This window comes from Mobula hypostoma, chromosome 6, assembly GCF_963921235.1.
Source record: "Mobula hypostoma chromosome 6, sMobHyp1.1, whole genome shotgun sequence".
NCBI lineage: Eukaryota > Metazoa > Chordata > Chondrichthyes > Myliobatiformes > Myliobatidae > Mobula > Mobula hypostoma.
Genome location: NC_086102.1, coordinates 112,789,592 through 112,815,671, shown reverse-complemented (window position 1 = coordinate 112,815,671; position 26,080 = coordinate 112,789,592). Strand labels below are relative to the sequence as shown.

Genomic DNA, 26,080 nt, shown 5'->3' with positions numbered 1-26,080 from the left:
AGGCAGTAGAGGATGTCTACATGGACTTCAGCAAGACCTCTGATAAGGCCCCATATGGGAGGTTAGTCATGAAGTTTCAATCGCCTGGCATTCAGGATGAGGTAATAAATTTGTTTAGACATTGGCTTCGCAGGAGAAGCCAGAGAGTTTTACTAGATGGTAGCCCTCTGACTCGCGGTGTGCCACAGTGATTGGTGCTGGGTCCAATGTTGCTCGTCAGCTATTTCAACCATCTGGATAATGTGGTTAACTGGATCAGCAAATGTGCGAATGACACCAAGATTGGGGGTGTGGTGGACAGCAAGAAAGGCTATCAAAGTTTGCAGCGTGATCTGGACCAGCTGGTAAAATAAGGGTGAAAAATAGCAGATGGAATTCAATGCAAACAAGTCTGAGCTCAGACTCTGGGAGAACAAACCAGGGTGGGATTTACATGGTGAGCACCAGGGCACTTCGGAGTGTGGTAGAACATAAGGACCCCGGGAATACAGAATAACAATCCCTCGAAAGTGATAGATAGGGTCGTAAAGAAAGCTTTTTGCACATTCACCTTCACAAATCGAAGAACTGAGTACAGGGGTCGGAATGCTATGTTGAAGTTGGATAAGATGTTGGTGAGGACAAATTTGGAGCATTGTGCGCCGTTCCCGTCACCTACCTACAGGAAAGATGTCAATAAGATTGAAAGAGTACAGAGAAAATTTACAAGGATGTTGCCGGGACTTGAGGACCTGAGTTATAGGGAAAGATTGAATAGGTTTGAACTTTATTCCCTGGAGTGTAGGAGAATGAGGGGAGGTTTGATAGAGGTATACACAATTAGGAAGGGTATAGACAGGGTAAATACAAGCAGGCTTTTTCCACTGAGGTTGTAGATTTTTTTGGGCTTGTAGGGATGGCTTTGGGGATACAGATTAGTTAGGGGCGAGGTTAAGGTTTAGGGACAGGGATGAGATGGAGTTAGAGATCAGGGTAGTAAATGAAGTGCTAGGGGCAGGGGCCGGTGTTCAAAGTCCAATGACCCCCCCCCCCCGAGGATGAAGGTCGGGTCAGCAGGTGCTGAAAACAAAGGCTAGCAATCCACGTGGTCAAGGACTGCGGTTGACAGGCCCTGGAGATGAGGGCCAGTTATCCCCCAATGTCAGCGAGTCCTGGAGTCAGAGGTCGGTAGGCCTAAGGTGAGTTGCCAGGTCCGGGTGCCAGACTCCAGTGATCCCCGAGGACGGACGTCAGCTCAGCAGGCACTGAGGACGAAGACCTCAGGGACCATGTATCAGTGGGCCTCAAGGATGAAGGCTGGTGATCCGTGATGGGGTGTGAGGATAGGAAGGGGTCTGGTTTGCTGTTGTTTGTCTGTCTTGCTGTATGTTGATCTGCTGAACATTGTGGGCATGCTCATTTGTGGTCTGCACCCAGCACATTCTGATGCAAATTCCACATTTCACTGTATATTTTGATGTACATGTGACTAATAAATCTAATTTAATCTAATGTGACGGGTGCAACCAGATACATGAATTAAATTGCAAGCCACCATCGTTAAAAATTCCCTGCGATGTGCAGAGGTGCGGGCTGCAAGGATTCAGCCTGTCTCGCGGTGCTGGGTGGGCTGTACGGTTACAGTCGGTGGCTGCCTGTACCGTGGTTGAGCAGCTCGGCTGTTCTGGGGTGATGAAGATCGCTGTCTCCTGACCACAGTTCCCTCTAAGCTGTGCGTGTGTGTGCGCACACAAGTTTTTCAACCAGCGCACAGAGGAAATTAATGTGTGCACAAAAGGTGAGTTACCTAAAATAATGTAGTAATTAATAATTATACTTATTGAAAATAATCTTTTAGCGAACTGTTTCTTTTAACTAGTTAGTCGGTTTTTCAAATACCACAATGCACGTCGCTAATTTACATCACCTCACCTTTCCTGTTCCGGTTTGTACAGCTGCATCACGACGGCCGCCATCTTTGGCGGACAGTGTTCATATCGTAAAGTTTATAAAGGTCTGTTTCAAATCCTGTAGATAGCTTACTAAGTTTTTATTGGAAAAAAATATTGATTCACTATGTCGAATTCAAAGGAAGCGAAGGGCGTGAAGCGCAAAAGAACTGCAAATTTGTTTAAAGTTGAATGGATTAACAAATTTGTAGAAACTGCTACACCGAAAGCTCATGAGGTCATGAACGTTCAGCTACGAGAAATATTTATGTATGATTCGGAAACTGGAGTTATCTGTTTGTATTGTCGAGATGCGAAAGTTGCTGGAGAATTTGCTCATGGAAAGATGTGGGATGATATTTGGAAACTTAACTTTTCGAAGTGTCATTTGGCAAGTAAATCGCATTTGGACGGTGTACAAAAGCTCAGGCAACAGAACCCGTCATTACCCGTTACAGGAGTGCTACGCATGTTACGGTTGAGTGCAGATGAGCGAGAGCGAAGACGATCAAACCCAGAGGAGATCAAAGTTGAGGTACAAGAATGGTCAGCTTTTGATTTCTCCACAATTACAGATTGTGACTTCACATTTGGCAATGAACAAGTTAATGCCTTATGTCTGAAATATCATGATTTTCTTGCTGAAAATACTGTAATAGTTAGAAAGTTTAATGATTTCAAATTTTCCGTGCAAGAAAAAATTAAATCCAAACTGATTTCAAACTTTGCTCAAATGGTGGCATTTGTACTTCAAAATGAACAGTTTTGCGACCTTGCACAGTTGATGGACATGGGGGAACCTTTCTTGTGTCCAGTGCGGACTGTGAGCGAGGTTTTAGCCTAATGAATCAACTCAAAAACAAGCTGAGAAACCGTTTAGGTGAATGTCATTTGGATATGTTAATGAGAATCAAAAGCTATCAATTGGATGGAAGTTCTGTTAGTCTAGATAGAATTTACAAAGAATGGGTAAATGCCAAAGACAGGAGAGAGAAAAAATAACTGAGTGACTTAAATATGTATGTTATTTTGTTGTTATTCTGTGCAGTTTTATGTTAAATATTTTGTAAACCCACATAAACTGTGCCTTGTGTACATTCAGTGTGCACATACTTTTGTCACAGGAAAAAAATTTGCACAACATAAGATTTTTGTGCACACTGACTACTAAAAATTAGAGGGAACATTGGTCCTGACCTTTACAAGTGCAGCTTCGTTGTGACGGCGGAGGGACGCTCCTGCTGACTTGGGTGCATGGTTTCGATTCTGTCCATCCCAAGCTCCCTGGGCAGAGCCGCGCTTAGCGCGCACGGTATATCGGTGGAATGTCTTGTGGTGGATGACGACATCCCTGCGGAGAAGGATGACTTGGATGAGAAGTAGAAGGATGGGTTTGTCAGTTTGCAGACGACGGGAAGAGTGGTGAATTTGAGGATAGTGTGAAGGGTTGTTGTACGTTGCTTGATTAGTAAGGATGCCAAAGGATACAGGGAGAAGTCAAGAGGATAGGGTTTAGAGGAAAAATAAATTAGCCACGATGGAATGGTGGAGCAGACTTGACCCGCTGAATGGCCTCACTCTGCTCCTATGTCTTGTGGTCTTCAGTACTCCCACCTCCTCTGGAACTGAAAGGGCTGAGTGTGACTCCCCTTAGAAACCTGACCCACGGGAACTAGTAGTATTGGTTTTTAAAAGGGGGAGTGTAACCTCCCTTAGAAACCTGACCCACGGGAACCATTAGTATTGGTTTTTAAAAGGGGGAGTGTAACCTCCCTTAGAAACCTGACCCACGGGAACCATTAGTATTGGTTTTTAAAAGGGGGAGTGTAACCTCCCTTAGAAACCTGACCCACGGGAACCATTAGTATTGGTTTTTAAAAGGGGGAGTGTAACCTCCCTTAGAAACCTGACCCACGGGAACTACTGGAAATGGTTTATTATTGTCACATGTACTGAGATACAGTGAAAAGCTTGTCCTGCATTTTATTCACACAGATAAGATCATTATATTAACGTATTGAGGTAGAACAAGAATTTGCAATAACAGGATGCAGAATAAAGTGCAACAGTTACAGAGAAAGTGCAGTGCAGGTCGACAATCAGGTGCAAGGTCATAACGAGAGATCGTGAGATCAAGAGTCCATCCTTTTGTACTATTCAATAGTCTCTTAACAGTGTAGAGCCAGGTGGTAGGTGTTTTCAGGTTTTTGTATCCTCTGCCCGATGGGGGGGGGGGAGAGGAGAATGTCCGGGGTGGGAGGGGTCTCTGATCGTGTTGGCTGCCTTACTGAGGCAGTGGGAAGTGCAGACACAGTCCACGGAGAGGCAGTTGGTCTTATCGCAGCGGGGAAGCGTTCAATCGTCTGATAACAGCGGGTAGTACTTGCCCCCGGAACACCGCTCCAGCGAAATGCCCACCACCTGCCATGAGGATGACCCATATCGTCTCGGGAGTGAGGCTGAGAAGGGAAGCCAGGATGTTGCTGTCCTCGTCCTCCCTGGTTATCTGTGGAAAAACAAGAATATGTTCTCTGTACCACGGGGTAAGAACACAGCCCAACCATGCTGGTCCAGACAGGCTTCACCACAGGCTCGATAAGTTCGCCAGATCATATTAGACATCCGCTGTGATGTTTGAGGTCCCCTGCTGAGCAACTGTGAATATTTTCGTTGTGGGGAAACAACAGAATTCACCTCACCTCACAGTGCTGGAAGCCATTGTTAAAGACACTACAACAGAGCAGCTAGGAAAATGGTTAGGGCGACACTAATACCACTCGGGGCATTGGGGTTCAGAGTTCAATCCTGGTGTCACCTGCAAAGAGTTTGTGAGTCTTCCCTGTGAATGTGTGGGTTTCCTCTTTCCTCCTAGTCCAGAGGTGTGCTGGTTAATTGGTCATTGTACACTGTCCTGTCACTAGTCTCGGGTTAAATCGGTGGGTTGCTGGTGGTGCGGCTCAAAGGGCCAGAAGGGCCTGATCCGTGCTCTATCTCTAAGTAAATGAAACTCAGGCAACGCTGGTCGACCACACTGGCAGTACTGCGTTCCCTTCCGGTTGCCTCATTACAGGAAGCATGTGGGAGCTTTGCAGAGGGTGAAGAGGAGATTTACCGGGATGCTGTCTGGATTAGAGAGCGTGAGGTCCTACGAGGATAGGCTGAGTGAACTAAGACTTTTTTCTTCGGAGCAAAGGAGGATGAGCGGTGACTTGATACAGGGGTACAAAATGAAAAGTGTCATAGATCCAGTGGGTGGCCAGACTTTCTCCCCCAGGATGGAAGTGGCTACCAGGAGGGGGCACAATTTTAGAGCGATTGGAGGAAAGTACAGGGGTGGGGAGAATGTCAGAAGTAGGATTTTTTACCCAGAGAGTGGTGGGTGCATGGAACGTGCTGACAGGGGTGATGGTAGAGACGGATACATTAGGGGCTTTTAAGCAACTCTGAGATAGGCACTACCTCAGCAATAGAACATTACAGATCTCCAGAGGCCACGTCCACCGCTGTAGGCTTGTCTGTGCTTACAGGCTGTTTTTTTGTACTAAGGTTGTGCTTTTGCACAATTTGTTCTTATATGTGTAGAATTTAATTCTGGATGTTGTCCATACCTCTGCGCCAGTGATGTTGCTACCCGCAAGCTCTACACTGCACCTCTACCTCACTGTGCTTGTACACCTGATAATAAATTCACTTTGGCATGGAGAGACAGTGAGGAGTTGCAGTCTAGAGGTTGGCAGCCCTGCTCGTTACCTGCTTTCCCTGCAGGACACAGCGGAACACAGAGAGGAGCTCGCCCTCTGCAGTCCTAAAGAGGACACGAGTACTGCGGCGACCCTGAGCCTTCTCTTCACAGGACGATATCCCGCTCCCTGGCTCAGAAACATCCAGCATGTGGTGACAATACAGTCCCTCAGGCTCAGGGTGCAAATCCAGCTCCTCCGAATCAGAGCCAGATATACTGGAGATTTCACCTGCGGGACAATGAGAGGGAAGGGTGAGAAATCGGTAACCGAAAGGGTGTGAATGCTGGGCTGAGGCAAGAGACCAGAAACAAAACCATAACTGACCAGCACCAGAGTGACCAGTGGCAAAAGAACAAACAACATAGTGATGCTCTCTCTACACTGTCCCATCACACACTCTCGGGGTCAGACACAGAGTGAAGCTCCCTCTACACCGTCCCATCACACACTCTCGGGGTCAGACACAGAGTGAAGCTCCCTCTACACCATCCCATCACACACTCCCGGGGTCAGACACAGAATGAAGCTCCCTCTACACTGTCCCATAACACACTCCCGGGGTCAGACACAGAGTGAAGCTCCCTCTACACCGTCCCATCACACACTCCCGGGGTCAGACACACAGTGAAGCTCCCTCTACACTGTCCCATCACACACTCCCGGGGTCAGTCACAGAGTGAAGCTCCCTCTACACCGTCCCATCACACACTCCCGGGGTCAGACACAGAGTGAAGCTCCCTCTACACTGTCCCATCACACACTCCCGGGGTCAGTCACAGAGTGAAGCTCCCTCTACACCGTCCCATTACTCACTCCCGGGGTCAGACACAGAGTGAAACTCCCTCTACACCGTCCCATTACTCACTCCCGGGGTCAGACACAGAGTGAAACTACCTCTACACTGTCCCATCACACACTCCCAGGGTCAGACACAGAGTGAAGCTCCCTCTACACTGTCCTATCACACACTCCCAGGGTCAGACATCGAGTGAAGTTCCCTCTACACCATCCCATCACACACTCCCAGGGTCAGACACAGAGTGAAGCTCCCTCTACACCATCCTGTCACACGCTTCCAGGGTCAGATACAGAGTGAAGTTCCCTCTACACTATCCCATTACTCACTCCTGGTGTCAGATAGAGTGAAGTTCCCTCCACACCATCCCATCACACACTCCCAGGGTCAGACACAGAGTGAAGCTCCCTCTACACCATCCTGTCACACGCTTCCAGGGTCAGATACAGAGTGAAGTTCCCTCTACACTATCCCATTACTCACTCCTGGTGTCAGATAGAGTGAAGTTCCCTCCACACCATCCCATCACACACTCCCAAGGTCAAACACAGAATGAAGCTCCCTCCACACCCCCAGTGATAGGTTAAGACCAGAGTAAACCCTATGTAGCCATTGCAGGGTGTTGTACGACAAAGATTGAATAAAACTCAGTTGCGGGTTTGTCAGCCATTACCCGCTATTGTCTCGAAGTTCTCCGCAGACACCGACTGGGCTCCCATGAGTCGTCGACTCAAGTTGAACCTGTGCCAGTCCAGCCTGTAGTGTTCGGTCTGTGGAGAGAGATTGTATGTCGTCAAGGTCAAAGTTGTCCAGTGTGAATCCATTAAACAGCTGGCCCTATTCCAGGGTGACCATGTCAGGGACTCTGAACTAATTTAGTGAGGAAGCTCACAAAACAAAACCCCTCAAAACTTGATTTCATTACTTAAGCAGGCTCTGGGAGTTTCACAAACAGGCCCAACTCTTTAACAGGAGTGGACCATGCTTGATTAGAAATCATGGGCAGCACTATAAAGTAGCTGTTAATGCAATACTAATACAGCATCAACAATCAGGTTCAATTCCCGCTGCTGTCTGTAAGGGGTTTGTATGTTCTCCCCGTGACTATGTGGATTTCCTCCGGGTGCTCCAGTTTCCTCCCACAGTCCAAAGACTCAAGGGTTACTAGGTTAATTGGTCACGTGGGTGTAATTGGGCAGGATGGACGCATTGGGCCAAAGGGCCTGTTACTGAGCTGTATATTCAACTAAGAACTAAAATTAAAGATGAACGAGGTGTGAGTTTACCAAGTGTGAACAACTCGAGCCAGCTCCCTCCTGGGCACTAGCCTCCCGGCATCGAGCACATCTGCAAAAGGCCGTGCCTCATAAAGGCAGCATCCATCGTGAAAGACCCACACCATCCAGGACGTGCCCTCTTTTTGTTACCACCATCAGGCAGGAAAGTACAGGAGTCTGAAGACCAACACTTAAAACTTTAGCACTGCTTCTTGCCCTCTGCTATCAGACCTCTGAATGGACAGTGAAGCTGTGAAGACGACCTCACGTTTCGATCTACTTATATGTTTATTACATTTCTTATTGTAATTTTACATCTTGTACTGCTGCCACAAAACAACAAATTTCTCAACATACATCAGCAATAGTAAACCTGATAGACGACCCCATCCTGCCGACTGCCCCACTCTGAGGTCCGACCTCAGACAACTGCATCAGGGAACAGGGGGCGAATCTCTGGCACCACAGTCCACTGCTCACATAGCGAATGCTTTTGCCCCCATTCCTCCACCTCCTTCACTCCTGATATCCCCTCTCCACCAACTCTCATATGGTACAGCAGCGTAGCGATTAGCGTAACCATTTACAGCATCAACTATAACATCAAGGTTCAAGTCCCGCCACTGTTTGTAAGTTTGCACGTTCCCCCATGACCACATGGCCTTTCTCTCACAATACAAAGACTTACAGGCTGGGGTTAGTAAGTTTTGGGCATGCTATGTTGGTGCCAGAAGCACGGTGACTCCCTCAGACTGTGTTGATCATTGACGCAAATGACTTATTTCACTGTATGTTTTGATGTTTCAATGTACATCGGAAGATCCTACAAAACACAGTGGATTCAGCCCAGTACATCTCTCCCAACCACTGAGCACATCCACATGAAACGTTGCCATAGAAAAGCAGCATCCATCATCACAGATCCTCACCTCTTGCTGCTGCCATCAGGTAGAAGGTACAGGAGCCTCAGGACTCACACCACCAGGTTCAAGGACAGTTACTACCCCTCAACCATCAGGCTCCTAAACAAATGGGGATAACCATGCTCATTTCAGGACTCTTGTATCTTGTTATTTCAGGCTCTCGTTATTTATTGCTACTTATTTCTATTTGCATTTGCACAGTTTGTTGTTCACTGATCCTGTTTACAGACACTGTTCTACAGATTTGCTAAGTATGCTCACAGAAAACGAATCTCAGGGTTGTATGTGGTGACATAATAAATTGTACTTTGAATGTTTGAACTTTAAACTCTGAACAAAGTTAATCTATATCTTTAATCCCAACTGTCCAGGGAACAGCAGGTGAACTTTTAACTCCACAGTCAGCTGGTCACAGTCTCAAAGCTCAAATTAAATTTATTATCAAAGTGTGTGTTTCTGTGTGTGCATGAGAACGTGTGTGTGTGTGTGTGTGTGTGTGTGTGTGTGTGTGCAGGCACGCGCACACAATCTCAAAGCTCAAAATAAATTTATTATCAGTGTGCAATGTCACCATAAGCTACCCTGAGATTCACTTTCTTGCAGGCATTCACAGGAAAACGAAGAAATACATCAGACTTTATGAAAACTATAAGAAACAAAGATTGACAAACAACCAATGTGCAAAAAGAGACAAATTGTGCAAATGAAGAATAATACTGAGAACGAGTTGTAGAGTCGTTGAAAGTGAGTCTGTAGGTTGTGGAATCAGCTCAGAGTTGAGGTCAGTGAACTTATCCACATCGGTTCGAGAGGCTATTGATTGTAGGGTGATAACTGTTACTGAGCCTGGTGGTGTGGGACCTAAGGCTCCTGTACCCCCTTCCCGGTACTAGTGAGAAGACAGCATGGCCTAGAAGGTGGGGTCGTTGATGATGGATGCTGCTTTCCTGTGCAGACATGCTCAATGATGGGGTGGGCTTTTTCCTGTGATGGACTGGGTTATATCCAATCAGCTGCTCACACATCAAATGCTCTGTCCCTACATCCCCACGTCCTTCACCACAGACACCCCCTGTCCACCGACCCTCTTCCATGCCCTGACCCACCCAGCTCTCCCCGTCACCTGCCCCCCACCACACTTCCCTCCCTCACCGTCCCGTGCCAGGTGAACCATTGGAACATACCTGCTCCTCTCGGCTCTCAAAGCTGCAGCCACAAGCTGAGCAGGACATCCTGTCGGAGATCTCTGGCAGAGCCGGTTCCCTGATGGTCCTCACCTCGCCTGCAGCATCCTCTGCAGAATGAGAAGCCCCTCGGTTAGGTGTTTCAGTGATACGGTGCAATCAAGCTGGGAGTTTCTCCCCAGAAGCGTAAGAGGCTTGGCGCAACCTCACGGAAATGTATAAAATTCGAGGGGCGTGGACGGGGAGGGGGGGGCAGCATGATAGCGTAGCAGCTACTTCAATCGTATTATAGTGACCTGGGTCAATTCCTCTGCTGCCTGCCAGGAGTTTGTACATTCTCCCTGCGACCGTGTGGGTTTCCTCCCACATTCCAAACACGTACCGGTTAGGGTTAGTAAGTTAATGACATGCTATGTTCAAAGCAGAAGTGTGGTGATACTTGTGTGGGCTGCCCAGCACAGCCCTTGCTGATTTGATTTGACAGAAAAATTTCACTGCATGATTCAATGTCCAGGTGACAAATAACAGTTCAAAGTTAATGTATTATCAAAGTATATATATGTCACGATATACAAACGAGATTCATTTTCTTGTGGGCATACTCAGCAAATCCCTATTAGAATAATAACCATAATAGGATCAGTAAAAGACCATATCAAATGGGCGTTCAATCAGTATGCCAAGGACAACAAACTGTAAATACAAAATGAAACAAATAATAGTAATAAATAAGCAATAAATATCGAGAACATGAGGTGAAGAGTCCTTAAAGGTGAGTCCATAGGTTGTAGGAACATTTCAGTGATGGGCAAGTGAAGTTATCCCCTCTGGTTCAGGAGCCTGATGGCCGAGGAGTAATAACTGTTCCTGAACCTGGTGGTGGGAGACCTGAGGCTCCTGTACCTTCCTCCTCATGGCAGCGGCAAGAAAGTATGTCTTGGGTGGAGGGGACCCTGATGATGGATGCTGCTTTCCTGCCACAATATTTCATGTAGATGTGTTTAAAGGAGGGGAAGGTCTACCAGTGATGGATTGGGCCATGTCCACTCCTTTTTGTAGGAATTTCAGTTCAAGGGCATCGGTGTTTCCATGCAGCCAGTCAATATTCTCTCCTCTACACACTTCTAGAAGTTTGTCGAAGTCTTAGCTATGCTTAATCTTCACACACTCCTAAGGAAGTAAAGGTGCCTTACATACTGGGTCCAGGACAGATCCTCCAAAATGACAACACTGAGGAGTTTAAAGTTGCTGACCCTCTCCACCTCTGATCCCCTGATGAGGACTGGCTCAGGGACCTCTGGTTTCCTCCTCCTGAAGTCCACAATCAGCTCCTCGGTCTTGCAGACATTGAGTGAGAGGCTGTTGTTACGGCACCACTCAGCCAGATTTTCAATCTCCCTTCTACATGCTGATTCACTAAAATAAAGCTAAAAGATAAAAAAAGGAACAATAGAAGGTAATGGGATGGATGACCACAATCTTCCTCCCAGTGTAGGGGAGTCTAGTTTTAGAGGGCACAGGTTTAACGTGAGTGGGGAAGTCTTAAAGAGGACCGAAGGGGCAAATTCTTCACCCAGAGGGTGGTGGGAATATAGAACAAGCTGCCAGAGGAGCCCAAGTACAATTACAAAGTTTCTGGATATGGAGAGCAAAGGTTAAAAGGGTTATGGGCCAAATGTTGGCTAATTGGAGTAGCTCAGCTAGGCAACTTAGTTGGTATGGAGGAGACTGACTGTGAGTCTGTTTCCGTGCTGTGGCACTGCAACCCATTGGCCATTTGGCCTGGAGACTCCACGCTGGATGGTCAAATAGCAGTGGCTGAGCCACACTCTGGTCCTCACAAAATGATGGACAGATGAACCACTCACACCACTCAGTAAAGTGGGGCCTGACATCCCAGGAAGAGAAATCAGGAGAGCAAACGGCAGCCTCAGCCTTGGAAAGGGACAGCAGTTTCAAGTTCCAGGGTGTCAACATCTGAGGGGATTATCTTGGGCCCAACATATTGATACAATCATGTAAAAGGCACATCAGTGGCTATACTTCATTTGGAATTTGAGATTTGGTGTGTCACGAAAGGCTCTCGCAAATTTCTACAGCCAGACTGTGAAGAACATCTATTGAGGCTTGAGTGCTCAGTGGGGGGTGTCATTGCTGTTTTTGCTGGCGGCGAGGGGGGGGTCGTTGCTCTGCTGCTGCTTACGTGTGGGAGGGAGCTGGGGAGGACTTTGGGGTTCTAACATTTAACTGACATTCATTCTTTGGGGCACTCCTCTGTTTTCATGGATGTTTACAAAGAAAAAGAATTTCAGGACATATATTGTATACCTCTCTCTGACATTAAATGTATCTTTTGAACTGGTTGCGGCACCGTCTGGTGTGGAAGCTCCAATACACAGGCTCAGAAAAAGCTGCAGACCGAGGCGCTTTGGTACGGAACCAGTTCTGCGGTAGAGGCCTGCAGTCACCGACACAGCGATACACTGAAATGACTGGGGTAGCTGTCAGTCCTGGACTGTCTCAGGGCTCCGTGCTCTGATGTTTCAGGCTCCATGTGTTATGTGCTCACATTCTGCCGTTTGCATGATTTGTTCTTTCGCTCGCGCGTGGGTGTTTGATGTCTTCTTTAAATGGGTTCCATGGTGCTTCTTTGTTTTGTGACAGCCTGCGGGAGGATGAATCGCAGGTTTTTATGCTGTATACGTACCTTGGTAACTTTGAAAGTTGGAAACTCAGCTAGCTCCATCATGGAAACTCGCTTCTCCACCATCCAGGATTCAAGGATATCTTCAAAAGGCGATGCCCATCCATCATTAAGGACCCCCATTACCCACGCCATGACCTCTTCTCATTGCTGCCAACAAGGTGGTACATGAGCCTGAAGCCACACAATGGATGTTTTAGGAACAGAGAGGAAATACCCCTCTGAAATCAGATTTCTAAACGGCTCATGAATAAATGAACACTAACTCACTATCCCTCTTTTGCAAATTTTATTCCAAGTTTTAGTAACTTTTTATGAATTGTACCGTACGGCTGCCGCAGAACAATATTTCACACTTGTCGGTGATATTCCACAGGAGACTGTGGGTGAGGATGTGAGGGGAAGGAGCGAGTATCGGTGATTGTGGATGTGAGCCGGTGTTGGTGGTGGGTAGTGCTGGTGGTTATGCTCACTGCTGCCCACCCCACTCCCCTGCCAGGGTCAATGCCTCCAGCTCCGACCCTCCACTCCATTACCTGCCGGTCCCGGTGGCCCTGCCGCCTCCGCCGGCCTCAGGCCCGAGGCCTCGAACACGGAGCAGACCCGCACCGCCGGTCGAACGGTAGCCATCGCCTCCGGCGGTATCATGGGGCACTTCCGCCCCGCCGTGGGTCACTTCCGCCCCGCTGATCCAGGCACTTCCGGTCGCTGCTGCAGTTGTTTTGGATTTCCGCTGCTTCGGGGGTGAGAGAAGGGGGAGGGAGAGAGGGGGTGTGGGGTGGGGGCGAGGGTAACAGACCCGGTGGTAGGGAGAGGGAGAGGGGAGGGTAACGGGTGGGGGGAGTTGCGGGGTAACCGGGGCACGGGGGGAAGGGACGCGTGACCCTGGGAATGGGAGTGTGGTTTGGAGGGTAGACTGTCACCGGGACCGGGGGTATCTGGGGAGGTAACAGGGGTGGTGTGCCAAATGGCAGCGACTGGGGAGGCTGTGTGAGGGATGAGGGTAGGGCGAGGTGTTGTGCATTTAATATTTCAGGAATATTTGAATAATATTGTTTGGCTAAGGATTCCTTGTTGTTTACATAATTCATTACGGAGTATATGTAAGAAGTATGTGAATGGCATACAGCATTATGCCACCACGTCAATGCGGGCACCTCACTAAAGTAAAACTAAACGTACGTGAGTTATCCCCGGCTCCTGTGTTTTACTTTTGATTAATTTCTGGAGTAACAAAACAATGGTGATCGGGAAGTTTTAAAAGAAACCCGACACAACTTCCTACCCATTGAATCACAGTGAGACGGTCGAGTTTAAAAAAGAAAACGCAGCACATTTTTCTTTGGAAAGTGGGGAGAGAGAGAGAGAGAGAGAGAAAGAAAGAAAGAGATGTTTGAGTTTTAAAAAAAAGCTTAGCACATTTTTTTTTCTTCGCAAGGGGCGAGAGACGGTTGAGTTAACAGCAAGGCAGAAAACAGATGAAATTTGCAGTTTCGTAAATAGTGAATTCTGGACAATAATAGTAAGTAAATGAATAAGCAGAAATGGCTGGCTACATCAGAAAGGTAGATGTGTTTGATTGTACAACGAATAACTGGATAATGCATACTGATAGAATTGAACAGTATTTTAAAGAGAATGGAATAACCAATAAGAAGCGAGTGCCAGCTTTGCTGAGTGCATAAGGTGAAAGAGCATATAGTTTGCTTAGAAGTTTGACTGTTCCAACTAACCGGCAGAAAATTACCTTGGTTGATATTGTGAAAGTAATGCAGAAACATTTAGAACTGAAACCATTGTTGATTGCAGTACGCTTTAGGTTTTGTAAGTGGAATAAAAAGGAGTGTCTATTTCAGTGTATGTGGCTGAATTGAAGAAATTATCTGAGCATTGTCTGTTCATTGATGGGCTTAATGATGCACTGGGAGAGCATTTAGTTTGTGGAATCTTACAAGAAAGCCTTCAAAAACAGCTAACTGAAGCATAACTCACATTTAACAGAGCATTTGAAATTGTATCAAAGGAAGCAGCAAACAGAGACACAATTGAGTTGCACCTAGGAATGAAAGTGAGTTTGAACAAAATTGCAACATCTAACAAATTGCCTGGATGAACAAGTTGTGTCACCATTACAGCAAGAACGCACGTACACCGGACCAATGCAGATTTAAAGATGAAACTTGCAGAAAATGCAACAAAGTAGGACACATACAAAGAGCATGTTCAGCAGACAAAAATAAATGGATTGCACAGGGAAGAGAAGAAGTTAAACAGTCAAGTTGCAATTTCAGAAAGAGCACCAATCTGCATGCTGTCGATGAAAAATCTGATAATCACCAGAGTAACGCAGGACTGAGTAGCCTTGAGATTTACAGTGTGAAAACCAGCGATAAGAAATATTACACAGAGGTGAATGGCAAATTAATGAAAATGGAATTGGATACAGGCTCGGCTGTTTCAGTCGTTCCACAAAATGAGTTTGAATGGCATTTCAAAGATACTAAACTGAAACCTGCAGATATCCAACTAAGAACTTTACCAGAGAAATGATAACTTCTGTGAGAATGACATTCTTAACAGTAAAGTACAACAAACATGCCACACTGGGCTTGTTTGTGGTAAAAACAGGAGAGCCTGTATTGCGGGGCCTTGTGTGGCTGAGCTGAGATGACTACAACTCAATCCACCATTTGGATGCCACATGCTCTGCAATAGAGTCAACTGAAAGCAAATCAAGAAAGGTACTGGATGATGCCATAGCCATGTCCATGGATGGCATTGGAAAACTCAAACATATCAAGGATAGAACGGTGTTAATTGAAAATGCCACATCCAAGTTTTACAAATCCTTATACCATCCTTAATAAAGTAGCCAGTGAGCTAGACCACATGGAAGCTGAAGGAATTCTTTCCAAGGCAGAATAGAGCATATAGGCTATGTCAGATGTCCCAGTAGCCAAGAGGGATGGATCTTTCAGGATCTGTGGTGAATTTGAGGTCACCATCAACCCAGTACTGAAAGTAGATCAGTACCCTCTGCCCAGGATAGAGGATTTCTTTGCAAACCTTTCTGAAGGGAAACCCTTCCTACAAATGGAGATGGAAGAAGAGTTACCTGGATGACATCATTGTTACCGGTGAAGTGACGAGGAACATCTCCAAAATCTCAAGACAGTGTTAAAAAGATTAGAAGATTATGGGCTCTGAGCATTATTAGACAAGTGTGAATTCTTTAAACCGAGCATCACTCATAGTTGTCACTCCATTGATGCACCTCAGTATGCTAAGAAAATTCAAGCAGTAGTGGATGCCTCAAGGCCAAAGGACGTGTCACAGTTGCAGCCCTTTTTAGGATTTGTCGATTACTATAACAGGTTCCTGCTAAACCTGGCTGCTGTGCTGCACCCCTGGAGCTCATTACTGCAGACCAGGAAGAAATGGCGATGGATAAAGCAGTGTGAGGTGGCTTCCCAAAAGACAAAGGAAATGGTGACATCAGACACTGTACTCACACATCATCCAGGGAAGCTGGCAAGTGACACCTCACCCCTGTGGTGTAGGTGCAGTCATATCACGTTATGAGTGATGGAAATGAACTTTCTCTTACCGCTGCAGAGAAACATTATGCGCAGATTGACAGAGAGAACTTGATTCTGGTTCAGGGTGTAAAATGTTTCAACCAGTATTTGTGTGGGAGAGAGTTTACCCTCGTTACTGATCATCAACCACCGGTGTCCATTTTCAATCCACAGAAAGGTATTCCGCTAACAGCAGCACGAATGCCGAGCTGGGCTCTGTTTCTTGAAGGACACAATTCCAAGATTGAAAATTACCAAAGAGGACACTCCTCTTGACATATTCTCCCTAATGCAAATCGAAAGTCTCCCCATTACGACAGAGATGATTCAAAGGGAAACCAGAAAAGAAAACCCTCACTGTTTCAGGTCGACATGGCCACCCAAAATGTGCAACAGAAATTCCAGATCCCCCAGTGCCGGGATGAACTTACCCTTGACAGAGGTTTCTTTATGTGGCAATTTATAGTTGTTGTACCATCTAAACTGAGAGCTAAAGTGTTGGTTGAGCTACATGCTGGTCATCTAGGTGTGGTCAAAAATAAAGCTGTTGGCTCAAGGCTTTGTCTGGTGGTCTGGGATAGATCAGTAGATCAAACAGCTTGCCATGCAGTGTTTGGGATGCCAACACGTCCAGAAGGTGCTAAGAGCAGCGCCTCTCCATCCCTGGGAATGGCCCACATTGCCCTTGCAGAGGATTCATGTGGATTTTGCTGGACCATTCTCAAGAACACATTTCTTGGTAGTAGTGGATGCAGCTACAAAATGGCCAGAAGTGTTCCCAATAGACTCCACTACAGCTTCACACACTGTTGATGGTTTGAGAAACCTCTTCTGAAGGACTGGTGTTCTAGAACACTTAGTCAGTGACAATGGACCGCAGTTTGTTACAAAACAATTTCACTCATTCCTGAAAAGGAATAGAATAAAACATATTACATCTGCACCATACTACCCTGCTACAAATGGCTAGGTACAAAGGTTTGTCCAGGGTCTAAAGAACACACTGTGAGCAATGTCAGTAGAACACACTACAGTGACACTGAATCAGAAGCTCATCAGTTTCCTCCTTGCATATCACAATGCAGCTCACTCCACAACCAACAACTGACCAGCTATGCAGTTACTGGGTCGTCCCTTCAGTTCACGCTTGGATCTCCTCAAATCCTATCTCAGAAGGAGTATACAGGACAAACAGGTGAGAGAAACTGAGGACTCCTCAAACAAAGAGGTTCAACGTTTCACTCCTGGACAAGCAGTTCTGGAGAGGGACAAGAGAAGTGATCAAAAGTGGGTACTTGGGAAAATTAAGGACAGAACTGGACCACTCTCCTACACAGTGGGGTTTGTGTCTGATATCATCTGGAGGTGAGACATCGACCAGTTGAGGAGAGCTGAGTCAATTGTCAGAGAAGAAAGATGTCCAGGGCTGTCAGAGCCACTTCCTGCAGTCCCAGAGTCAACCCCTACAACCACCTCCAAGGAGCCCCCAGAACCTGAGATTGTCTCACAGTTACAAATCTCTCCTGCCAAGCAGAGCGATCTCCCTTGTCAGGAAAGATGATATCCCACAAGAGTAAGAAATCCTTCACAGTAATTTAATCTTTAGGCCTGAATAGGACAATGTAAAATTCACTATGCTGTGGATGTCTGTACAGTCATTGTGCTAAAATAAATAAATGTGTGTATATGTATATATTTATATATGTTTATGTATGTACAGTTATATATGTTTATATGCACTATATGTGTAAATATATGTATATAAGTTGAGATGCATTCTGTATTGAGTTAGAGTTTATAGCTGAGCGGGGAGGAGTGTTGTGAATTTAATATTTGAGTAATAGTGTTTGATGAAGCATTGTTTGTTGTTTACACAATTGGTAATGGTTTATATGTAGGAGGATTCTCGGGGAGGGGGTGGGGACTCCCAGTGAAGGGTGGGTCGGAGCCCTCAGCCAGCACCGTGGGAAAAGGAAAGTGAAAGCTGACACCACATTGTTACTCACTCCTCTGAAACACTGCTCCCGCCTTGCTTCATGTTTCTCTACTATTATTCCACTGGTTTTACAGTATTGTATTCCCTCTCTAGGTGCTGGTTCCAGTTGTACAGACATTGATGGTGACGGAGCGCGGTCAGTGTCGGGCTGGTTGAGGCTGACACCTCGACTCTGGAACCTGTGTGCTGGCCCCCCGGTGATGCGAGGGATGGATGTGTAGATGGCGGAGTTTAGCACAGAGTACCAGCGGCTACAGACATCTGACACCGACACCCCACCTGGTGAAGAGGAACTGCTTGTTCACCAGGCTGATGGCGGCAAATGTAAGTCACAATTTCTCTCCCATCCTGATCCAGTCCTTTGGCAGGACCGTGGACATGTCCTCTGATATCCCGACTGTGTTCACTAACGTTCCATGAGCACATTACAGAATCCAGCCTCCCCTCCACGGACTCTGTCTATGCTTCCCGCTGTCTCACTAACCAGCCAGCATAATCAACAGTCCCTCCCACCCCGGACATTCTTCCTGTCCCCCGCCTCCCGCTGGGCTGAAGATACGAAATCCTGAAAGCATGTATCAACTTTGTGCGAGGAATCTGGGAAATACAGATCCATAATTCCCTGAAAATGGAATCACGAGTAGATAGGGTCGTGACACAGTGGCCTTAAATCAGAGTACCGAGTGGGGGAAATAGGGATATTGTGTTGAAATTGTATACATTGGTGAGGCTGAGTTTGGTCTACTGTCTGCAGTTCTGGTCACCACACAAGGGAAGGAGGGTGCAGAGGAGATTTGGTTTTGCTGACATTGAGTGAAAGGCTGTTGTTGTGGCACCATTAAACAAGATTTTCAATCTCCCTCCTATATGCTGATTTATCAGCACCTTTGAATTGGCCAGCACCAGTGGTGTCATCAGCAAACTTACTGTAAATATGGCATCAGGGCTTCATTTAGCCACACAACCAAGGATATAAAGCGAGTAGAACAGGGGGCCAAGCACACAGCTTTATGGTAGGCCTGTACTGATGGTGACTGTGGAGGAGATGCTGTTGCCAATCCAAACAGACTGGGGTCGGCAAGTGCTTAGAACATAGAGCAGTGCAGTACAGGCCCACAATATTGTGCTAACCCTTTAACCTAAACTAACCTTTCCCTCCTATGTTGCCCTCCATTTTCCTTTCATCCCTCTACCTATATTAAGAGTTTCTTAAATGCCCCTAGTGTATCTGTCTCTACCACCACCTCTGGCAGGGTATTCCGCACACCCAGCACTCTATTTAAAAATCTACCTCGGACATTCCCCCCCCCCCCTGCTTTCCTCCAAACACACTCAAATTTTGCCCCCTCATATTAGCCATTTCCACCCTGGGAAAAAGTTTTTGTCCACTTGATCTATGTTCACTTGATTAAGGGAGCTAGGGCTTTACTCTTTGGAGAGAGGGAGGATGAGAGGAGACATGATAGAGGTGTACAAGATAATAAGAGGAATAGATAGAGTGGATAGCCAGCGCCTCTTCCCCAGGGCACCACTGCTCAATACAAGAGGACATGGCTTTAAGGTAAGGGGTGGGAAGTTCAAGGGGGATATTAGAGGAAGGTTTTTTACTCAGAGAGTGGTTGGTGCGTGGAATGCACTGCCTGAGTCAGTGGTGGAGGCAGATACACTCGTGAAATTTAAGAGACTACTAGACAGGTATATGGAGGAATTTAAGGTGGGGGGGTTATATGGGAGGCAGGGTTTGAGGGTCGGCACAACATTGTGGGCCGAAGGGCCTGTACTGTGCTGTACTATTCTATGTTCTATGTTATTATTTTGTGCACCTCTATGAAGCCACCTCTTATCTTTCATCACTCCAAGGAGAAAAGCCCTAGCTCATTCAACCTATCCTCATAAACCAAACTTTTCCCACCAAATGTACTTGCTTTCCAGATCTTTGCCTGTTCTTTCCACCTCTCTATGTTATTTTTTTAGCTGTCTCGTGTCTTCACAGATTAATTTCCTCCCTGTCTCTGTATCATCAACAGATCTGTGGCATACCACTCAATACACATTGTGCCAACCAGCAGGAAACCTACCTCAACCCAGTTTGTGACCAACCAGCAGAATCCCTCTGTTATCATGTGCTTTACTGCTTGCATTAGCCTTTGTGGCACCTTACCTAATGTCTTCTATTCATCTAGACCTGTGCTTAATTCTTAGATTTCAAATCTCGCACCGTGCATTAAGGTTAGGGAGCAGCACAATCTGCCTTTCACCACTTCCCTCAAAATTCAGAGTTCAAAAGTTCAAAGTAAATTTATTATCAAAGTACATATATGTCACCGTTAGCAACCGGCAGAATCATTTTCTTGCAGGCAACACAGTAAATACAAACAAAAATAATAATCATAAATAATCAGTAAATATTGAGAACATGAGATGAAGAGTCCTTGAAAGTGAGCCTTGAAAGGAGTTGTGAGTAAATTTGAGAGTGAAGTTATCCTCTCTGGTTCAAGAGCCTGATGGTTAGGAGGTAATAACTATTTCTCAACCTGGTGGTGTGGGTCCTGAGACCTCTGTACCTCCTTCCGGTTGGTAGCAGCAAGAAGAGAGCATGGCCTGTGTGGTGGGGGTCCCTGATGATGGATGCTGCTTTCCAGTGGCAGGGCTCCGTGTAGACGTGCTCAGTGGTGGGGAGGGCTTTACCCATGATGGACTGGGCCCTATCCACTACTTTTTGCTGGTTTTTCCATGCAAGGGCATTGACCACATCACTGGTTAACCACATCAGAATCAGGTTTATTATCATTGGACGTCCACGGTGAAATTTGTTGCTCTGAGGTAGCTGTGTAGTGCAGTACATAGAAATAACTACAATAAATCTATAGTGTAAAAAGGGAGCAACATTGTGAGGTAGGTTCACAGACCGTTCAGAAATCTGAGGGTGTAGGGGAACAAGCTGTGAACCTAACAAGGGCAGGTGGAGGTAGCTCGCTGGGCAGTGCATGGACGAGTTGAGCCAAGAGTCTGTTTCCATGCTCTAAGAGTCTTGGACTGTCCCTCAGTGTAACACTTCACATTCCTCTCCATTAATTTCAGCTGCTGCCTAATCCAGTGTCTCCCAGAATCTGTCACCATCCTTTACCTGGTTCGCTCTGCTTTGGGTGGCGTGTTGCCTTTACGTTGGGAACTTGTGCCCTACACTCCCCAGCCCTTAATGCTCCTAAGGAAACGGTGATTCCAGCACTGACCCTGGGACTGCACTCATACGTACCCGCAGTCTCGGGTGGTTGAAGTTTCAGTCTCCTAGAAAACTTCCTGAACAGGTTCCAACAGTAAGAGCTGGAATTCATAAGAATGAGTGGGGATCTCATTGAAACCTATCGAATATTGAAAGACCTATAGTGGATGCGGTGAGGATGTTTCCTATATTAGGGGAGTCTAGCCTCAAAATAGGGGGACATCGATTTAGAACAGAGATGAAGAAGAATTACTTTCACCAGAGGGTGGTGAATCTGGGGAATTCATTGCCATGGACAGCTGTGGAGGCCAAGTCACTGGGTATATTTAAAGTGGAGATTGATAGGTTCTAGATTAGAGCATCAAAGGCAATGGGTTAAATCAGGAGAAAGGGGTTGGGAGGGATAATAAATCAGTCATAATGGAATGGCAGAACAAGCTCGATGGGCCGAGTGGCCTGATTCTGCTCCTTGACTTACATAGACCTGCTAAGGCAAAGAATTGCTGCTGCTGGAAATTGGGAAACGCTGCAGGTGCTGAGCCTGACAAGGACAACACGCAGCCATGCTCTGCTGCAGGGACCTGGCCAGAGCATTAGCTCTGCTTATCATTCTCTGCTACAGCTGACCTGCTGAGTACTTCGAACAGTCGCCTTGCACGGTGAGGTGGCTAGCTTAACTATACAGCAGGTTCAACTCCCGCTGTTGTCTGTGAGGAGTTTGTACGCTCTCCCCGTGACGGCCTGGGTTTCCCCCGGGTGCTCTGGATTCCTCCCACATGCCAAAGGTGTACGGGTGAGTAGTTAATTGGTCATGTGACTGTAATTGGGTAGCGTGGGCTCGTTACCTGTTACCACACTGTGTCTCTCAATGAATAAATAAAACAATCTGTTTTCATGGTGGATTTTGAACCTGTGATGAACTTTGCTTTTATTTATGGTTTAATTGGCTTTCCTCTGCTCTTTGAACCTCAGCTGTTTCTAACCTTTATTATTCATTTCATTCCTTCCAGCTCCATGGCATCACATTGAGAACCTGGACCTGTTCTTCACCAGAATATCCAAACATGGTGGCTGTTCCACCGGAATCGTGGAATTTGCCTCTTCCTGCAGTGTGCCTGATGCACGGGGATACGTGCACGGTGTCTGTTAGTCCCCTCCCCTGGGGATATCTGTATGGTGTCTGTCAGTCCCCTCCCCCAGGATACCTGTACAGTGACAGTCCCCTCCCCCGGGGATATCTGTACAGTGTCTGTCAGTCCCCACCCCCCGGAGATACCTGTACAGTGTCTGTCAGTCCCCTCCCTCTCCCGGGGATACCTGTACGGTCTCTGTCAGTCCTCTCCCACTGGGGATACGTGCACGGTGTCTGTTAGTCCCCTCCCCTGGGGATATCTGTATGGTGTCTGTCAGTCCCCTCCCGCGGGGATACCTGTACAGTGACAGTCACCTCCCCCAGGGATACCTATATGGTGTCTGTCAGTCCCCTCCCCCGGGGATACTTGTACAGTGACAGTCCCCTCCCCTGGGGATGCCTGTACAGTGTCTGTCAGTCCCCTCCCCCGGGGATACTTGTACAGTGATAGTTCCCTCCCCTGGGTACGCCTGTACAGTGTCTGTCAGTCCCCTCCCCTGGGGACGCCTGTACGGTGTCTCAGTCCCCTCCCCTGGGGACGCCTGTACAGTGTCTGTCAGTCCCCTCCCCGGGGATATCTGTACACAATGTTTCCGTCATCTCACGGACTGTTCCCCTTCCTCAGACCTTCTCTCTTTAAGTGAGGTGTCTCTTTCAATTCCCCTTCCTTAGCAATACAGAGTTAGAGTGAGTGTCTGTGATGTTTGCCTCAAGGCACGGTGGGGTTAAGGAGGGATGCTTGAGAGTTCTTTGTGATGTGATGTGCCTGCAGACTGACCACAATCCTTTCCTTAACCACCTATACATCTACCACCTGCATCAGAAGAATGGCTTCCTCTGCATGGTACTTGGTGAAATGTTTGAGCTAGTGTAAGTTGTGCATTTTGATGTCACTAACTCTGCCCGAACCACAGTCCTATCACAACATTGGAGACAGGTGTAGGCCATTTCCACCTTCTGCCCCACCGCAGCCCCACCCTGCCCTGCCTCTGAGGCTTTGCCTTCTGAGGGTGTCCTCGATGCTGAGGAGGCTAGTGCTCACGATGGTGCTGGTTGTGTCTGAGCTTTTTCCAATCCTGTGTAGTGGCCCCTCCGTACCAGCCGGTGGTGCAACCAGTCAGATTCTGTAGAAGTCTGTTAGAGTCTTGGTGACATACCAAGTCTCCTCGGATGACTAATGAAACAGAATCAGAATAAGGTCTATTATCCCTGAGAAATGTCGTGAAAATTTTTGTTTTGTGGCAGCAGTACAGTGCAAAACAAAGAGAAAGGTTACGACAAGTTACAATGGGGCACCAGGTAGCGTGACACTATTACAGCTTGGGGTGTCAGAGTTCAGTGTTCTCCTCTGGGATCCTCTGTAAGAATGTTTGTACGGCCTTCCCGTGACCGTCTGGGTTTCCTCCCACAGTCCAAAGACGTACTGGTTGGTAGGTTAGTTGGCCACTGTAAATTAAATAAGAAATAAATGTTGCTGGGCAGTGTTGAGGGATCTCGGTGTTGCATCAGCCCCCAGGGACCTCCTGCTCGAACTTCTCTCTTGTTTTACAGGCAATTTGTTTTTGTGGTTGCGTTCACGACCTTCCTGGTTAACTGCGTTGATTATGACATTCTGTTTGCCAACAAGGTGCTAAACAGCACACACCACAGCAACCAGGTGGTCAAGGTCACTTTGCCTGATGCCTTCCTGCCCCCACACACCTGCACAGCCAGGTAAGGAACTCTGTTACGTCAGGGTGGGGAGGGGGTGGTTTGAACTGTCCCACCTCACGGGCACCACACCACACACCTGCACGTCCAGGTAAGGAACTGTGGTAAGTTTGGGGGAGGGGGGATGAAATGTCCCACCCCACAGGCACCACACCACACAACTGGACGGCCAGGTAAGGAGCTGTGTTAAGTTTGGTGGGGGGGAATGAAATGTCCCACCCCACCTCACCCACACATCTGCACGGCCAGGTAAGGAATTGTGTTCTGTCGGAGGTGGGGGGAACAGTACTGTCCCATCCCACAGGTCCACACTTGTCACATGGGATGGTTCCTGCCCTGTCTCAGGCAGGTCACGAGGCTGTTCTGCCATTCAATCCAGTTTTAACTGATGTAACACATGCGAAATGCTGGAGGAACTCAGCAGGTCAGGCAGCACCTGTGGAAATGAATGAACAGTGGATGTTTCGGGCCGAGACCCTTCTTCGGGCCTGGAAAGGAAGGGGGAAGATGGCAGAATAAAAAGTTGGGGGGAGAGAAGGAGGATAGCTAGAAGGTGATAGGTGATGGGGGAAAGGCAAAGGGTTGGAAATGAAGGAATGTGATGGGAGAGGAGAGTGGACCATAGGAGAAAGGGAAGAAGGAGAGGCACCAGGGGAGGCGATGGGCAGGCGAGGAGAAGAGGTAAAAGGCCAGAGTGGGGAATAGAAGAGGAAAGGAGAAGGGGAACAAGTTATCAGGAGAAATCGATGTTCATGCCATCAGGTTGGAGTCTACCTAGTGGAGTATGAGATGTTGCTTCTCCACCTGAGTGCGGTTTCATCGTGGAATAAGCGGAGTAGGAATGAGAATAGAAATTCAAATGGTATTGGCCCTCGTTCCGTTACTATCCCTGTAGCCCTAGTATCTATTCATCCCTGCCTTGAACAAACCCACTCACTCTCCCACTGCGGCTCTAATTCCGGAGATTCACCACCTGGGAAATGAAATTCCCTGTCATCTCCATCTTAGATGGGTAGACCTCAGTCTGAAGCTAAACAGCTGGGGCGTAACAGTTAGCGCAACGCTTTACGGTGCCAGCTGTAAGACTGGGGTTGGGTTCCTGCCGCTTTCTGTAAGGAGTTTGTACATTCTCCCTGTGACCATGTGTCCCCACGTGCTGCAGTTCCCTCCCATATTCCAAAGACGTATGCGCTGGGGCCAGTCAGTTGTGGGCATGCTATGTTGGCACTGGAAGCATGGTGACACTTGTGGGCTGCCCCCAGCACATCCTCGGACTGTGTTGGTCATTGACACAAATGATGCAGTTCACTGTATGTTTCAATATTTCAATATAGATGTGACAAATAAAGCCAGTCTTTATCTTTATTCTTTTAAACAACTGGATGAGGACATGACAGATGAGTGGGGAAAGTCTGAGGTCGCCACTTCAACAGGAAAAAACTTGGAGAGCAGAGAATCTGTTGGCCAGAGAGTCCGGGTTTGCAGAGAGACCTGGGTACTCTTTTATCTCTGATAGAACAGGTACTTTTCGAGCCATTGAGTTCTACAGCAGAGGACCAGGCTCTCCCACTCAGCTTGTCCATGCTGAATGCAATTCCTGTTCACACGAATCCCATTTGCCCACGTTTAGCCCAGCCCCTCTAAAGCTCTGTTATCCCTCTACCTGTCCAAATGCTTAAACACTGTGAACGTACCTACCTCAACCACCTCCTCTTGTAGCATGTTCCATAAAGATTAGCTTCTTTTGTCAGATTACATCAAATTACCAAAACATACAGTAAAGTGTGTCATTTGCTTCAACAATCAACGCAGTCTAAGGATGTACTGTGGGCAGCCTGCGGGTGTCACCAGAACTTACTAACCCTAACCTGTGTGTCTTTAGAATG

General features: G+C 47.2%; 2 protein-coding genes across 6 annotated transcripts in view; one reads left to right on the top strand and one right to left on the bottom strand.

Annotated features, from left to right (window-relative positions):
* LOC134348308 (tRNA endonuclease ANKZF1-like) overlaps positions 1-13,218 on the bottom strand; it is a 40,261-nt gene extending 27,043 nt beyond the window's left edge. For 2 of the 4 annotated variants that reach the window (XM_063051481.1, XM_063051480.1), the window contains exons 1-6: positions 13,092-13,218; positions 9,852-9,961; positions 7,141-7,237; positions 5,679-5,899; positions 4,316-4,434; positions 3,126-3,279 (exon numbers count right to left, since the gene is read on the bottom strand). In XM_063051481.1, the coding sequence (XP_062907551.1) occupies positions 3,126-3,279; positions 4,316-4,434; positions 5,679-5,899; positions 7,141-7,237; positions 9,852-9,961; positions 13,092-13,203 (813 nt within the window). In that variant the 5' untranslated portion in view covers positions 13,204-13,218. Of the gene's footprint in view, positions 1-3,125; positions 3,280-4,315; positions 4,435-5,678; positions 5,900-7,140; positions 7,238-8,673; positions 8,701-9,851; positions 9,962-12,558; positions 12,730-13,091 lie in introns of those variants that run through there. The other 2 variants (XM_063051482.1, XM_063051483.1) reach the window with 2 other exon arrangements.
* Positions 13,219-13,247: 29 nt separating this feature from the next.
* Positions 13,248-26,080, top strand: part of atg9a (ATG9 autophagy related 9 homolog A (S. cerevisiae)) — a 36,347-nt gene continuing 23,514 nt past the window's right edge. Inside the window, exons 1-5 of one of the 2 annotated variants that reach the window (XM_063051478.1) lie at positions 13,248-13,299; positions 18,223-18,453; positions 22,363-22,408; positions 23,292-23,354; positions 24,036-24,197. In XM_063051478.1, coding sequence (XP_062907548.1) covers positions 18,351-18,453; positions 22,363-22,408; positions 23,292-23,354; positions 24,036-24,197 — 374 coding nt within the window. In that variant the 5' untranslated portion in view covers positions 13,248-13,299; positions 18,223-18,350. Of the gene's footprint in view, positions 13,300-13,992; positions 14,078-18,222; positions 18,454-22,362; positions 22,409-23,291; positions 23,355-24,035; positions 24,198-26,080 lie in introns of those variants that run through there. The other variant, XM_063051479.1, reaches the window with a different exon arrangement.